The sequence below is a fragment of the Lissotriton helveticus genome, chromosome 1_1 (genome assembly GCF_964261635.1).
Source record: "Lissotriton helveticus chromosome 1_1, aLisHel1.1, whole genome shotgun sequence".
Taxonomy (NCBI): domain Eukaryota; kingdom Metazoa; phylum Chordata; class Amphibia; order Caudata; family Salamandridae; genus Lissotriton; species Lissotriton helveticus.
In genome coordinates this window covers 1,335,688,140-1,335,704,669 of record NC_136057.1, presented here as the reverse complement: position 1 = coordinate 1,335,704,669, position 16,530 = coordinate 1,335,688,140, and the positions used below count along the sequence as shown (strand labels likewise).

Below are 16,530 nucleotides of genomic sequence, written 5' to 3'. Positions count from 1 at the left end.
GACCAAACCTAAGGGTTTGCCTACAGATATACCTTCTGAGTTTCCTCTAACACAACATAGCTAGTCCTATATTGATATCTCTACATATAACCAGGGGACCCGGACTGGCTTACCTAGTCCTCTCTCTCCCTTTTGATTTGCTAATTCAATCCAACAACCATTCGAATCCAATCTACCCGTACTCTCTCTCCACACACTCAACTCTTTCTCTGTAGCTTCAGCTTGAATCGACTTTACACTCTCTATAGTATCCTCACACATTCCTCTATCCGGAACCCATCTCGCCGGACTCGCAACATACATTCGACTCGTCACATCCCTTGCCACGTGTTTCGCAACTTCATCTGCAAATGCATTACCACGACCAACATCATCAGTAACCTTCTTGTGTGCACTGAATTTCACAACCGCAACTTGCAACGGCAAGGTAAGTGACTCCAGAAGCTCATTCACCAATTGACCATGCTGTATCTTCATTCCATGAGACGTGAGGAACCCACGTTCCTTCCACAAACGTCCAAAACTATGAGCCACACCAAACGCATACTGGCTATCGGTGTATATGGTCACTTTCTTTCTTTTTGATAACACACACGCTCTCGTAAGTGCAATCAACTCTGCTGCTTGAGCTAAATTATGTGGGATACGTGCAGTTACAACAAGCGTATGCAAAGTGGTAACAGCATATGCCGCAGTCGTATCACCATTCGGAAGCTTGAAGCATGAACCATCCACCCATAAGGTACCATCACATTCCGCAAAAGGAGTGTCCCTAAGATCTATTCTCCCTTTCGTTTCTTCCTCTGTCCTCAGAAAGCAATCATGCTCTTCAGAAACATCTGTCTCCACTGGTGTTGGCAATAACGTAGCTGGATTCAACGTATTGCATCTCTTTATGTGCACATGGCTCGCTAAAAGTGTCAACTCATAACCTGACAATCGAGCACTAGTTAAGTGCTGTGTCTTCGTTCTGTTTAACAACGTATCCACTGCATGTGGAACCATCACAACCAGCGTATTCATCACCAAACCAGCAGACTGTCGAATAGAAACAGCTGCTGCCGCTGTGGCTCTCAAACAAGTCGGCAACGCTCTAGCTACCGGATCCAAAGTCGACGAGAAATACGCACATGGTCGCTGCTTGTCCCCAAAAGATTGTGTCAACACTGATAACGCACATCCTTCTCTCTCGTGAACATAATGTGTAAAAGGCTTACTGTAGTCGGGGGTACCCAACACAGGAGATGAACACAACGCATTGCGCAATTCAGAAAAACTCGTCTGGCATTCATCGGTCCAAAGAATAGGATTCGGAGTATCTTTAACAGTAAGGGCTATCAAAGGTTTCGCAAGAAGCGAAAAATTTGGAATCCACTGTCTACAATACGACGTAATACCCAGGAAAGCACGTACTTCTCTCTGTGTAATTGGCACGCTCATTTTCGCAATCGCTTGAGTTCGTTCGTTCAGATGACCTAGATAGGGCACTTCTTTTCGACAATACTGTAACTTCGAAAGAGACACCTTGTGATGGAAGTCAGACAGATGACGCAGCAATGACAAAGTAGCTTCTTTACAAATTTCCTCAGTATCGGTAGCGACTAACAAATCGTCGACGTACTGAAGAAGAGCAGCACCATCAGGCAAGACAATCGTATCAAGCTGTGATTTCAAAGCCTGGCTGTATATCGACGGACTCTCACAATAGCCTTGCGGAGCGGGTTTGAACCGGAAACTTAGACCTCCTAAAGAGAAGCCAAAAATATCCCTACTCTCCTCGGCAATCGGGATGCTGAAGAAAGCATTCTTCAAATCAATCACCGAAAACCAAGTGGCCGAAGGTGGAATCATTGTCAATAAGGCAGTAATATCAGGAACAACAGGAAATTGTGGCACGAAGATTTTGTTCACCTCTCTAAGATCGATCACAAATCTGTAAACGGGCGGCTGAGAAGAGTCAGTGCGTTTCAAGACAGGCAAAACAGGACTATTGCACACATTACCTTTTGTTTCCTCAATCACATCTTTCTCAATCAAATCATGGATAATCGCTAGCAACGCCCTTTCACCATCACTAGAGATCCTATATTGTGGAATACGTGGCATTTTAACATTTGCTTTCAATGTCACGACATATGGCGGTATCTCCAAAAGACCCACATCATTAGGACCAGTAGCCCAAATAGCATCAGGAAGAGAAGACAATTCTATCGGGAGTTTATCCTTCGACAAATACATCGGGGAGACCACTTTCTTACCCAATGTAAGTTGTACTCCCGAAGGAGAACAATACAACGTCGCATACAATCTTTTCAACAGATCCAATCCCAACAAGTTCTCACCACAACCTGTCGTCAGAATAAGGGGTGCTCCGAATTCACGAGGTCCAACAGAAAGAGACATAGGACTAGAAATCGGGTTCCTAACTGGGGCGCCAGAAAAACCTACTGAAACATTCGTTAAGCCAGACAAAGGTGCGCCAGGGAGTTTAGAGTGCATAATAGAACTCTTTGCAGCACCAGTATCCAACAGAAAAGGCTCTGACACACCTGATGTAATCACTTTAACATAAGGTCCACTCTGATCCACTGGAACTGAACAACTCCCTCTCTTTGTCCATGGCTGTCCTAACAATCATTACCATCCATATTCTCACCTTCGACGTAATAGTCGTCAGCGTAGTACTGAGTCGTCCTACCAGACGCACCATTCTGCTGATCAAAACAATTCATCGTATTTTGTGGAGGAAAGGAACGCGTGTTCTGGGGGAACCCTCCACGTCCCCTACCTCTAGAAGCTTGTTGAACACCTCGACCTCTTACATTAGAAACACCATTTGCGCGCTGTAACAGAACCGGGCAACTACCCTTGAAATGACCCTCTTCTTTACAATATGCACACTGATTGGGGCCTACCGGAAAACGCTGTTGAGAAGACTCGAACCTTTGCGAGTTTCTCTGAAACTGTTGATGTTGCTGATAATCACGCTGGCCACTACGAGGCGGATACGCTTGCTGTAAAAGAACCTTCGTCTTTAACTCTTTAGTTTTCTTGTCTGCTCTATCCTTCTCGTCCTTGTTTCTATTTTCGTAATACTGCACAGTAGCCAATATCTGGGCTGGGGAGGAAACAGCCCAAGAACTCTCTGAATCTTTCAACTTGGTACATAACTCGGGAAGTAAATTATGCACAAACTTGTCAACAAACAACCGTTGACCACCTTCTGTGCTCATGTCTTGACCACTATGATCGAGAAACGTTTCTTCAAATCTAGTGAAAAAGTCAGAAACACTCTCGTCTTTCTTCTGCTTACATGCTGCTTACTTATCCCAATTCACTCGTAAAGCAGGCATCAAAGTCTTCATGTAAGTAACGATCCTACCAGGAAGTTCTGCAACTAAAGGCTCGGGTTTAGCACCACCAACTTGTCGGCCATCTGCAGCAGCAATATTAACCCATGAATCACCTAACTCTTGCGCATGGTCTTCATGACGAATCTTCGCCCATAAAGGTTGCGGGACTACATTACCCAGCAACATATCGATATCGGCTAAATTCATTATACACGCATCCACTGTCTGAGACAACTCTTTATAGTAACCAGTAGGATTTTTACGAGGGTCAGGTAAGGTCTGCTTAAGAGCCAAGACCTCTGCTCGCTTCCAAGGAATATGCACCCACACTCGCTGGAAATGCGGTAAAATAGGCGGATTAGCAGCTTGATCTCCCTCTCTCCAAAGTGGGGGAACCTCTCTCATTGGATACTGTCGCACCTTTCTCCTAACAGAAGGATCAGGCTCAAACAACGGCTGAGAAAGAGACTCACTCCTGAACGACAACAACGTCGCAACTGCTCTCTCAACGTCGGAACCCACAATCGTACCTCTCGCAAACTCGGACTGTACACGGAACAACTCATGCGGAGTCTGTCCCAAATCACCATCTTCCCATTCTTCACGAAGGAAAGTACACATCTTATCGAAAACATATCTCTGCTTCGGTGCTTCCCACTGACGGAAGACATCCATAACAGACTCTACATTATATCTAAAAGGATCAGTGACCCATTTACACGCCAAATGGTCCAATACTTCCCGCTCTCGGGAATCAGGTAGTTGGCTACGCAACTGTTTACGCTCTGACGCTGGGGTCATACTCGATGACCCAAAGAAAGGAGATAGAAAGCTAGCAACAGTATCAGTCATTCTCTGTCGAACAGAAGGAGAAGTCGAAAAAAGAACAGGAGGAAAAACAGGATGAGACAAAGCAGACGCAGAGGCAGTATCAGAAGGAATATCAGGAACAGTGGACAATTTAGGAGTTGAAGTCGTAGTATTTAGAGATGAAGCAGGTAGCAAGGTCGGCGGCCCTTGAGGAGGCTGCGCCAAAGGAGTAGGAGCCAACTGAAGAAGAGTTGGCGGCTGTGGAATAACCGGAGGTAAAGCAACCGGAGGATGCACAACTAAAGGTTGTGGAGGTGCTGTAGCACTCTGCATATAAGGGGGTGGCGAACTCAACAAATGCGACATTAAGGAATCTTTCTCAAGTTCCTTTGCTGCATCTTGCTGAAGAGTTGACAAAACTGGATAACAGTTATCAATCGTCATTTTACGTTGCCTGTGCAACTGCTCACTCGCCTGTTCTTCTTCGTTATCTTTAAACTGTATAGCAGCTTGCATTATCGAGATACCCTTCTCTCTTTTATTTCTCTTCGCTAATTTAATTTCTTTCTGTTTGGCTTCCTTTCGCCATAGGCGGAAAGAGTCAAACATCGACGGCCGGGCTTTCTTCTTAAAGAGTTTAACCTCTAGGTTATCTAAAACTTCCGTGTCAAAACTACCATATTGGGGCCACTTTAGGACACCATCTTTCCTAGTGTATCGGATCCACACTTCATTATACGTAATAGGACCCACGCCATGCTTCACATAGAGCTCATAGGTTGGAGTTCCAATCGGAGGAACCGGACACGAGTCCTCCAATCGGGAATCCCTATTTCGACCACAACAAAACAAATGTCCAAGTCTGCTAAGACCAGGCATCTTCGCTCTCTAGTCTAGCTTCAAACTTCAAGGGATTATCGAATACGATAGTCTCGTGAATACACAAGTCCCTCGGCTTCGGTACTTGCAAGTTCCAAATCAAAGATACCAAGGGGATACCAAAACTAAGAACCAAAACTAAGGACTGGGAGACGCTCCACTCATACTTAACTGAGGTATCGATGACGTCACCAGAAGACCCGTCTATCGTCTCGCTCTACAAATCGTCTAAGGCTCCAAGACAGGGCGACAGTCAGGGCAGCAGTCCTTCGTAGCCGTCGGAAAGCGGGGCACCTCGCAGCAAAGACTTTCGGACCACGACGACATACAGGGGTCGATGAAGTGGCAGGCCTTCCTCCAGAATTTCCACACGAAGCTCCTCACGATCTTCAGGCTTGGACTGGTACCGCTGAAGTCGCCCCACGCTGGGCGCCAAATGAAGAACCGGGTTATTTAGAACCCAGCGGCGCCAAGGGTAACGCCCGAAGTCTCCGGATTCACCTGTCTCAGATCTACAGAAACGCGGAAACTTCTTGGTGACATCAAAGATCAAATTTTTTGGCTGCAACCAGTAACAGAGGTCCACGAAGTACAATGGCTGTATATTCGTAGGAGACTGCTCAAATTTACAAAGCAAGTCATCCCTTTTATACCAAATATTGTGCTTCAGGCAAACATTCCTTATTTACAGTTGACCAATCCCATGTGTACACGGCAAAAAGCATTGCATGACAAACCCACATTTCATTGTCTAGCCCACCATCAATTATTGGTCGAACCCGACATTATTCATCAGGCAGGTCGATCGGACCCCTAATAAAAATGGGCACCTCCTCATCGTAAACGGACCATAAAGAAAGGAGCAGAGACAGGTGTGAGCAAGATAAGACATAGTTGTGTGCAATAAAAGGTTTATGATGTCCTGTGCCTTGATTCGTAATCTTGATCAGCTACTGGGAAAAGAACTGGCTCAACGAGTTTGGCCTCGTGCAACGGAGTCAGCTTGCCCAGGTCACACAGAAGTCATCTAAAAGTGTACGTGTCCCAAGGACTCGTTCGGCCTTAGTCATCGGCCTATGTGAGGGCAACCACAAAATGGCTGCCATACGCAAAATGGAACCCAAGGGTTCAGAACGAAATCCCCGATTTCATAGTGAATCCATCACTCGAACATGACGAAAACACTCGTACTTCTTACACTCGCCATTTTCGGTCTGCTGATACCAAAATCGTCATAATACGACGACATTTATGAAACAGGTTCTGAATTCACGGAACCTCACTCCTTGCTGACCAAGTTGCCGGTGGTACACAACACTAATTTGAAATCTTCCTTCTCGTTCCCACTCTTCCCCTATTCTTCGGAAGCTCCATTGGCTGCCTATCAGAAAATTGGTCATTTTTAAACTCTGCTGTCTGACACATTAGGCATGTCACAAATCCTGCCCGCCTACTTGTCCATGCATTTAAAACCATATTGACCCGTGAGATGCCATAGGTCATCGGACCTCAAAGCAGGGGGGTAGATCTTTTTCCTACACTGCCCCCTATCATTGGAACACACTCCCCCCTAGTCTCTGCTTCTGCTCAGACATTATCTCCTTGAGGAAGGGTATGAAGACATGGCTGTTTTAGGAACAGCGTTAAACACACTGTTGTACATACAGTTTTGTGAATCGCAAATTGCGAGTCGCAGTTTCGGTGCAATTTGCGAGTCGCAAAACTGCTGGTCATACATCTTGCCCCAATTGTATTGTTCCAATTGGTCTCAACTTTTTCCTCTTCTAAAATAGTTTTGTCAGCTTTACTTATGCTGTGCTTGTCAGAATAAAAATTAAATGTTTCTTCAGTGAGAAGTCCTGTCTGTTGTGCAACCTACAATGTGGAGGGATCAAATATGGAGTGGAAAAGATACAATGTTTACCTTAGACCTAGGTTTCAGATCCCAATGGTTGCACCATAGTTCATGCAAGTTGCAATATGTTTCTGAAAAGTATGGACAAGCTTTACAAGTCCCACACCATCAATTGCTTGTATGTACATGCTTCCACAATCCACCTCCACCAGAGACATGCAGTTTAACATCTTCCATAGTCACACTTCCCTATGAACTTGCATTTAAACTCTTGTACATTCCTCCTTCACCATGCATGTATTTTTATTAGCTTATTATGTCCTCTTCCCACAGAGACATGAATTTACGAACTTCCTAAATGGTTATTAGTCATGGTCATGAATTTATAAGCTAATAGATATGCGTGCATGATACAAGATTCCACAGTCCTCCTCTTGTTTGGAGATGTATTTACAAGCTTCCTATTACCTCTGTCACTAGACTAGGTATTTGCAAACAGTCATGGTCCTTATCCATAAGGGAGATATATTAACAAGCTTCTCATATCTTCCGCCACCAGCTACATTTATTTACAAGCTGCCATAGCTCTCTTCCAACTGGGAGATGTATTTACAATCTGCATATATCCTTCTTCACGAGGGACAAGCATTTGAAAACATCAATGGTCATTCTCCATGAGGGTCACGTATTTACAAGCTTCCCTATCTTCCTTCACCAGCGATGTGTGTTTACGGACTTCACATGTGCTCCTCCACCAGGACATGTATTTGCAAGATTCTTCTAGCAGGGTCGTGCATTTGCAACTCCTGCTGACTTATGCAAGGGATCTTAGAAGTAAAAGTGGGACAGATTACAAGATAATTCTAGTGAAAACTGGTAGCTGGTGGAAGTGATAGAGCCTTGTTTGAACCTTAGAGTCAACGAAAGTTAGAGGATCACTTAGTAGAGGTTTTGGGGTGGAGTGGCAGAGGAAGGTGGAGCTGGAGGAAGAGACTGATGCAAGCAGTGGGGATTGAGACACTGGCAGCATCCTGGTTGGCAGAAACTGAAGCATGGTATGTTATCCTAATACTGAACTCTACTTTTTCATATTCATTGCAGTTAACCATACGATACACCATGGATGAAATGCAGATCACTTTGAAGGATAATGTAAAGATTCCTTTTCCAAACCGGCTGAACCTGGATGTGGTCAACTCTCTGTTTGTGGACGGATTTAACTTGAATTCTTACAGTGTGGTTAAAACGCATGTGAAAGAATCCTAATGCCTGTGGTGACAGTCTAGAGTACATGCCGCAGAAACCCCACTTGAAGAGCTATGGGAAGTCAGCTTGATTATCTATAGATGGTGTGGAGTTTGAGCTTATCCCATGGGGTGTCATCTTTTTTCAATGAGGTCCTCTGCTGTGAATATGTACTCTGAATAAAGTTTTCTGTTCTTCATTAAATTGTTGCTTCTAGTGTTATTTATTCCTCTATATCTATTTATAGATTAAATCAACATCTCACACTTCACTCCCAGATCAGTTCTGTTGTTTCCTCTTGTTTCTTTATCCTTCGCATTGTCCGGAAGATCTCTAGGTTCTTTTCTCTCCCGGCCCTTAAACTGATCCTTACGACAATGGTTCTATCGCGGCTGGACTACGGGAACATCGTGTATAACGGTGTTCCCACTTATGCCCTTCAACGCCTCCAGTTAGTGCAGAATCAGGCCGCCCGCCTGATCCATGACCTACCTAAATTCCATCATGCCACCCCTTTACTTAAAGCACTACACTGGCTGCCTATTAAAGAGTGGGCTCTCTTTAAGATGGGCTGTATGACTTTTCAAGCCCGTGCAGGGACGGCCCCCGCCTTCATCTCCTCTGCAATCCAGGACTATCATCCTATTAGAGAGCTGCGCTCCTCTTCCAAATGCCTTCTCTCAGTTCCTCGCTTTAAGAAACGCAGAATGGGAGGCTTGAAATTTTCCATCCTGGCCCCTTCATTCTGGAACACACTCCCGCTCACCATGAGATCGGCTACCTCCTACATGGAGTTTCGTAGAGCCCTTAAAACTTTCCTTTTCCGGCAAGCCTTTCTGTCCTAGGCACCCGCCTTCCTGCCCTTCGTATTAGCATCCTCCAGCGCCAAGAAACCGCATGGTATACATGCGCTTTATAAATTCTTTTAAATTCAAATTTCTGTAACCATTAAAAGGGCAACACTTTCAAAAATATATCTGCTCTTACGATTATCCCTGTAAATGTACTGCATGGCCATGGTTGAAAAATCTATTTTTGGGATACCATATTCACTTTATAAAATGGATTCTGGTCTGGCAAAAGGTCTCTACAACAAATGACTGAACAATGTAATTTTGCACCTGCAAATGGCAGAAAGACACAGAAAAGTATATTTAGAGCGTTTTTTTCCTGATTGTTCCAACTTTTAAGTTTAATAACAAGTGACAATATTCTTCAATTATTCATTTACTCACTAAAAATTACCTTAGCCAAATGTGATACCCGCAGGAATTACTATCACATTTAGTGGCATTACAGGAAGTGTTGTGGGTTGTGATGTAGTTGTACTCTGTTTGTGAGTTCTTACAACATGTATACTCAGCAATACACAGATGCTTCATGTCAGAGAAGGAGGGCATGTGACTTAGGCAATGGTTGCATTAGAGTTGTTAACACTCTGAACAAAAAGCGTAGGATTTTTCAGGTTTCATAAAAATAATTTGCATAGTGATTAAGGGCCTGAATACGATGCCGGTCGGATTTACGTACGACCAGCACAGTGGCAGAACCAGGACCACGGGACTAGTAGTCAGCGGTCCCGCTGTCCGAACTTACAATACAACGCCTTAACTGCTATTGCAATGTGTATACTATGTATTGTGGCGTGTGCTGCTGGCTGCAGCCCATGCTGAATTACAAAATATGCACATCTTACATTTCCAGGACCGCAGAGACGAGATACCGGCTTTCTAACAGATTCATGATCTTGACCTACGCCAACACCAGACCTTTGCCTTGAAAAAGCCCACGGCCTATAGGCCACCAGGGCAAAACACGTGTCGGCTGTTCTTTATCCACAGATGTAACATGAAATAAAAACTATGCACATAAAACTTTCAAAGAACGTTTGTATTTCATTTTCGGATTACTGCTGACAAAACGTGAGGACACAGTCCTCCACTTTTCCTCTATACTTACCCCTGCACTATGTGGCAGGCACCATTCGGTGCCTGCCAAATGGTGCAGGGATATGTAGGGGGCACTATAGATGCACCCGAGGGCCCATAGCGAAGGCCCAGGGGGCTCTGCTAGTGGCCCCCAAGTCACTTTCCGCGTTCCTTTTCATGGCGTTTAACCGCCATTAAATGGCCGGTGGAAAGGGACATCCTAATCCCAGCTCAGGCACTGCCCATTGTAGGGAATAGCAGTCCAACCGCCGCGCTGATGGGATCCTTAATCCTGTCGGACACAGCAGTCTTTACCCCAACAGTCTTGATCCGACCGCCTGCAGCATAATGCGGCAGTCAGGTCAGATGGCGATCGCGGTGGGACAGCCAGAGGCAGCCTGATGGTGGCGGTCCTACCGCCATCGTATTCAACTTAACCTTTGGCCTTACAGTGGCATCACCAAAAATCATATGGGAAGAAATGCGACTCGAAAAGTGAGTGGAAAAGATCAGGTGACTACTGACCCAGATGACAGCATGAGAAATGAATGGTATGAGAGTGCCCTATGAGCAAGGATAAGCAAGGGGCCCACATGAACCTCATTCCCAAAAACATTACGGGATACTGCAATGTTTTTATTGGTAGCTAGTGATATCTGAAATTGGTGTGGTGTAAATACCATCTGGACACCAAGCAGTGACTAAACCGGACTTACTCGAAGGGTGCTTTCTGTGGGGTTCTCCCAAAAGAAGCTCTTGAAAACCTGGATCCAAAAACATCAATTTAAAAAGAACAATTGATGAACAGAATGCAGCACAATGTCAGACATTCACCCCAGTACAGAGATCAGGGCGTAAATCCATTGTTTATTTGCTCCCCATGCCATTTCAGTTTGAACCCAGCCTTATGCAAAACCAGTCTTGACCCTGTGCCCACTGGGAACAGTCCAGCCCGAACTGCCAGACCAAGTCCTCCCTGGACTGTAAACAACCATCCTAGGACCAGATTCAGGATTTCACCTCTCATCAGCCAGGACAGCTTGACACCAGTGGCATGGAGAGCACAGGACCCACGTCTGGGCATACCCGCCCCACTCGGGGTGATGAAAGCAAAAAGAACAATTGATCGACAGAATTCAGAACAATGTCATACATTCACCCCAGTACATCGATCTTGGCGTAAATCCATTGATTTTTCACTCCCCGTGCCATTCCAGGTTGAACTCAGCCATATGCAAATCAATCTTGACCCTGCGCCCATTGGGAACAGACCAGCCTGAACTGCCAGGCCAGGTCCTCCCTGGACTGAAAACAAGCATCCTAGGACCGGTTTCGGGGTTTCATCCCTCATCAGCCAGGATAGCTTGACGCCAGTGGCATGAAGAGCACGGGACCCACGTCTTGGCATACCCGTCCCACTTGGGGTAACAAATGCAAAAAGAACAATTGATGGACAGAATGCAGAACAATGTCAATCATTCACCCCAGCACAGAGATCTGGGACTTAATCCATCTGGTTGTTTTCCCCATGCTATTCCAGTTTGAATCCAGCCATATGCAAATCAGTCTTGCCCCTGCATCCAATGGGAACAGTCTAGCCCGAACTGCCAGGCCAGGTCCTCCCTGGACTGGAAACAAGAATCCCAGGACCGGTTTCGGGGTTTCACCCCTCATCAGCCAGGATAGCTTGACTCCAGTGGCATGGAGAGCCCGGGACCCACGGCTGGGCATACCGGTCCCACTCGGGGTGACAAATGCAAAAAGAACAATTGATGGATGGAATGCACAACACTGTCATACATTCACCCCTGTACAGAGATCTGGGACTTAATCCATTGGGTTTTTCTCCCCATGTCATTCCAGTTTGAACTCAGCCATATGCAAATCAGTCTTGACCCTGCGCCCAATGGGATCAGTCCAGCCCAAACTTCCAGGCCAGGTTCCCCTTGGACTGTAAACACGCATCCTAGGAACTGTTTCAGGGTTTTATCTCTCATCAGCCAGTAGTATGTGCCAGTAGTATGTCAAATGTGAGTACCAATGTGATTGCAGGCCAAAAGTAAGCGTGCACTCTCTGCCCTGTTGACTCAATAGCTTCTACTTTCACTTTCCCTATCACTTGTGCTTATATCTGACCTCAGGTGGATTCTAAAATGATTAAATTTGACTCCTAAGTCCCTATGTGCATGCTATTGCATTTTTCAGTGCAAGACGTTGTAACTGCTTAGGGCTGTCCAAGGCGCATTAGAAGTGGAAAGAGTTTTTGCTGCAAATTGATAAGGCACGGTGCTGCAGAAAAGTCATATACTTATCGAGCAGGAGATGTCACAAATGCTCAATGCACCACTATGAGAGTGTCCCTCTGGAAGGAGGCACAGACTGCCATATCAGTGCCACAGAGATGTCATATTTTCATATTCAGTGCTTGAGTAGTTCATGCAGCCCAGGTTCTCCCCTGAATTCTGCACTTGCAGTTCTAAATTGATAATAGTTTTAACTAACCTGCAAATATCTTCAGGAAAAATTAAGCGATTAATTGAATAGCCTCTCACCCATGGAATTAGGAAGCCCATGATATCCGTCTCCTCCCCTGCAATTAAGAGCCAGGATCCCCTGCAGGGCCCTTCTATGCCCAAAGCCACAGAATGGGCTGTCAACATAGTTTTTCTCTGGAGCCACGTTCCCAAAGAAAAGGCAGACTGAGAAAAACATATGCCACAGGAGAATAGTGATGGGGGTGAAACTATTGAGAATACATATAGCAGGCCTGGCAACTCACATGATGCCACGGTGTGATACACAATACCTGCTCCTTTCACACGGTTTCCTGGTGAAGAGCCGATCTCACACTTCATCACAGGGTAGAACAAAAGATGATCTGGAAACCCCTTCACGCTATAGGCTTCCAGCTTGTGTTCAGAGTTCCTGCACAGCTGGTGTCCCTAAAGGGGTGTGACATCTGACCAGGATCTCAGCAGCAGCCTTGGAAGCTTTTTGTTTGGGTGGAGAGGTGGGAAGAAGTGGTTCACATTGTGCTCGGCACTAGGCCCCACCCCATCCAAGGCCCTTCCCCACTCCTCACACAGGGTGACAGTTTGTTACAAGTTAGCAAGTCTAGTATGTCAATCAGGTAATGACAGTTACAAGATCAGCAACAGGGCATGGAGTTCCTGACGCCAGCCGTCCACAAACAACTTTATCTAAGAGGGGCCTAATGCATCGCAACATTCGATGCACGGAGCTTGATGTTCCCATTATAAGTTACATTATTACTCAACCCCTTATCTTATAAAGCATCCAGTAGGCACTAGAAAGTTTAACAAATTATACATAAAAAATAATAATTGCTTAGGATGCAGTTTCAAAAATGACAACACTTTGTACAAACAAAAACATGGTGCATAACTTCATAACATAATTACATAAAAATAATGGGAGAGAGCTTGGAAATCAAAATGGAGCCAGACTCAAAGTCTACCGGGAACCTGAGCATGTCTTCCTCTGCAGGTGAAACTTCAGGGCATATTACCAAGGAATAGCGATATTTATCACAAAATGCGCTTAACGCATTGTTTTTTTATCGCTGCCTTTCGCTGGATATGTTAGCGGAGAAAACATGCTATTAGCAACGTTTTTCTCCATTGTGCTAAAATATCCAGCAATAGCGGCGAAATGCGTGAATATCGCTGAGAATACAGCGATATTCACGCATTAGCGACAAAATGCTCTTAGCCATGTTATCCACCTCCCATGGGATAACATGGCTAAGAACTGGTCTGGGCAGGTGTTAGTATTTGGAGATATTCGCGCTTAGCGCAAATATTTCCATCGCTACACCTGCCTTGCTAATAGGCGATAGCGACGTTAGCAACTGCTTTCAGTCGCTAACTGGTTGGGTACGCCCACTTTGCATGTCATTAGCGATAAATATTACTAACATGCAAAGCGGGCCCCAAACCGCTCGCTATCGCCTAAAAGCTGTCGCTAACTGCTGTATTTTCTGGTGCATTTGGAGAGGAATATGGGGTTCCGGGATGTGGAATCCCCTGAATCTCCATCCTCGGGTGTTGGTCTTTTGCATCAGTTCCAGCAGTCATCACAGATGGATTTCACTGTACCTCCTGATATCATTGGAGCGTTGCACAGGCAGGTGCGGCCCATACTGGTAAGAGCGGTAGGGCGCGGGGGGGGGGGGAATTCAACACACAACAACGAGGGAAACTTAAATAAAAAATAAGAAAACCATAATTTGTTTTTTAATTTAAGTTTCCCTTGTTGGCGTATGTCGAATGCCCCCCTAAACACCCCCACCCCCGCTCTTACCATCTCAAAATCCCAGCAGACACACAGGTAAATAAAAGTGTAGCTCTTTCCAAGGTGACCTCTGAAGTCATGGATCTGGAGTTTCTTCAAACAGTGAAAATCCAAAACAGGGCAAGAAGGAAGTGTACTGAGAGAATGAATCAATCGTCAAGTAAATCCATTGACAGAGCCATGCCTGACACAGCACACCAGGGAGAGGACTCAACAGTACCAACAGTTCTCAAGCAACGCATGGCACTGCCTTTAGAGTAGACATTCCACTCAATTTACAGTGGCAATCACTCATTCTATAACAATGACATTAATTATCAAAGTAACTTTGTTTATTCAGAAAATGGATTTACAGAAGGAAAATCTCACAGAGCTCTTAACCAAATTGTAATTAAAAAGGAAGTAAACTATGAATGTATCATTTAACCTGCATAGGTACGCAGGATGTGAGGCCTTTTTCTTACAGTTTCAGTCTTTTGACCAGCATAAGTAGGCATACACTTATAAGTCTTTCTTTTACCATAATAGTCATTGGGAATATGCTTTCTCTTACAGTAACGGAGGATGGGGCTGCATAAGTACACTGACAATGGGAGGGGCAAGCCTTTCCATCGCAAACACAGTTGACCAGCCCACTGTCATGACCACCCTAAAGTCCGGACTATGATTCAGTGGCAATGTCCGTCACTGGTTCTCCTCCTACCTTTTCAACTAACAGCAGTTTGATCACATGAGTACCTCCAGGTCCTGAAAGATTTCTGTCACCTGCAGAGTCCCCCAGGGTTCCACTCTCTCCCCTGTCATCTTTACCCACTACATGGATCCCCTTGGATCTTCACTCACAGATACAGCATTAATATGCGGATCGGTGATGCACAACTCTACTTGAAATTCTCCTCTGTTCCAGACATCCAATACCTAAAACACTGCCTGCATCTCCTCCAGAGCGGGATGTCCAGGGCCTTCCTGAAGTTCAACTCAACCAAGACAGAATTCCTGCTTTTTGCTAAGAACAACAAGAAAGAATTAGTACAAACCGGGTTCAACTACATGAACCTTGAAGGCTTCGAAACCCAACTTTCACTGAATGCCTTGCCCAATAACCATGGTGTACCCTGGACACCAACCTTGCTCTCAAGGAACACATTGTAAAAATAACAAGATGGCCTGGTTCCAGCTCTCTTTTCTTATGAAAGTAAAACAATTTCTTCCAGAAAGGGAATTGAGAACTCATGTTGAAGCCCTTGTGCTCTTGCACCTGGGTGGTGGCAATATCCCACTCCATGGCTTTCTAAACTCCACACTGGCACCCTTCAAGTGAGTTCTACATGCTGTAGCATGTCTCTTTCAGGGCTCAAAGTAATATGGCCACATCACCCCCATCCTAAACTCTATTGCTTTGCCTTACTGGCCGCACTATCTTTAAAATCAGCTAAATCATTTACAAACTCATCATAACCTGCAACCCAGTTTATCTTGCAGAACAACTCACCATCTCCATTCCCTCGCAATACACTTGCAGCCAGGACACTATCAGACTGGAAGAACTGTCAATAAGGAAAAAGAAGGCAGCAGTTTTTTCCATCTTTGCACTCACCCCAACACTGCAGCAATTTAGAAAATACTTGAAGACATACCTCTTTAAAGACCACTAGATCACAGTGCAGTAACAGTCCACAAACCAACCACCTCTCCTTTGACTCATTGGCTGTATGCTTGCCTTTGACCAAGTAGAGCATCAGACAGACTAGTGGTGGTTTGAAAGCAGACCAATAAGGTCCTGTACACCACACAACTCATAGTAGGGTTTTAGACTGGCAGAAACATTTCGACCTTTTAATAACTGATGTTTCACTTCATATCTCTCTTATATTTTAATATACTCCTTGGGATTTTTAATGAAGTGTGATTTTATTCCACCAAAACATATTTTTGATCTTTGCACCACCAACACTACACTCTGCCAGACTCATCTATACCCTGTCATCTAGCTCCCCCCCCCCCGAGTCAGAATTGTAGCTTACACCACTGACCTTTGGGATGTGTTGTGATGAAGAACCCCATGACAAAGTATGCCACCTAAAGGTAGGTGAGTGTTTCGTTCCTTAAAATAGAAATGTTTCTCAAATTAATAGACATCCTGGTT

The 16,530-nt window shown here is 45.0% G+C and overlaps 1 protein-coding gene across 1 annotated transcript in view; it reads left to right on the top strand.

The window, feature by feature from the left end:
* The window catches only part of LOC144772849 (galectin-1-like), a 45,427-nt gene extending 37,081 nt beyond the window's left edge, over positions 1-8,346 (top strand). Inside the window, exon 4 of the mRNA XM_078657482.1 lies at positions 7,999-8,346. Within this exon, the coding sequence (XP_078513608.1) occupies positions 7,999-8,163 (165 nt within the window). The 3' untranslated portion in view covers positions 8,164-8,346. The remainder of the gene's footprint in view (positions 1-7,998) is intronic.
* The last annotated feature ends 8,184 nt before the right edge of the window (positions 8,347-16,530 follow it).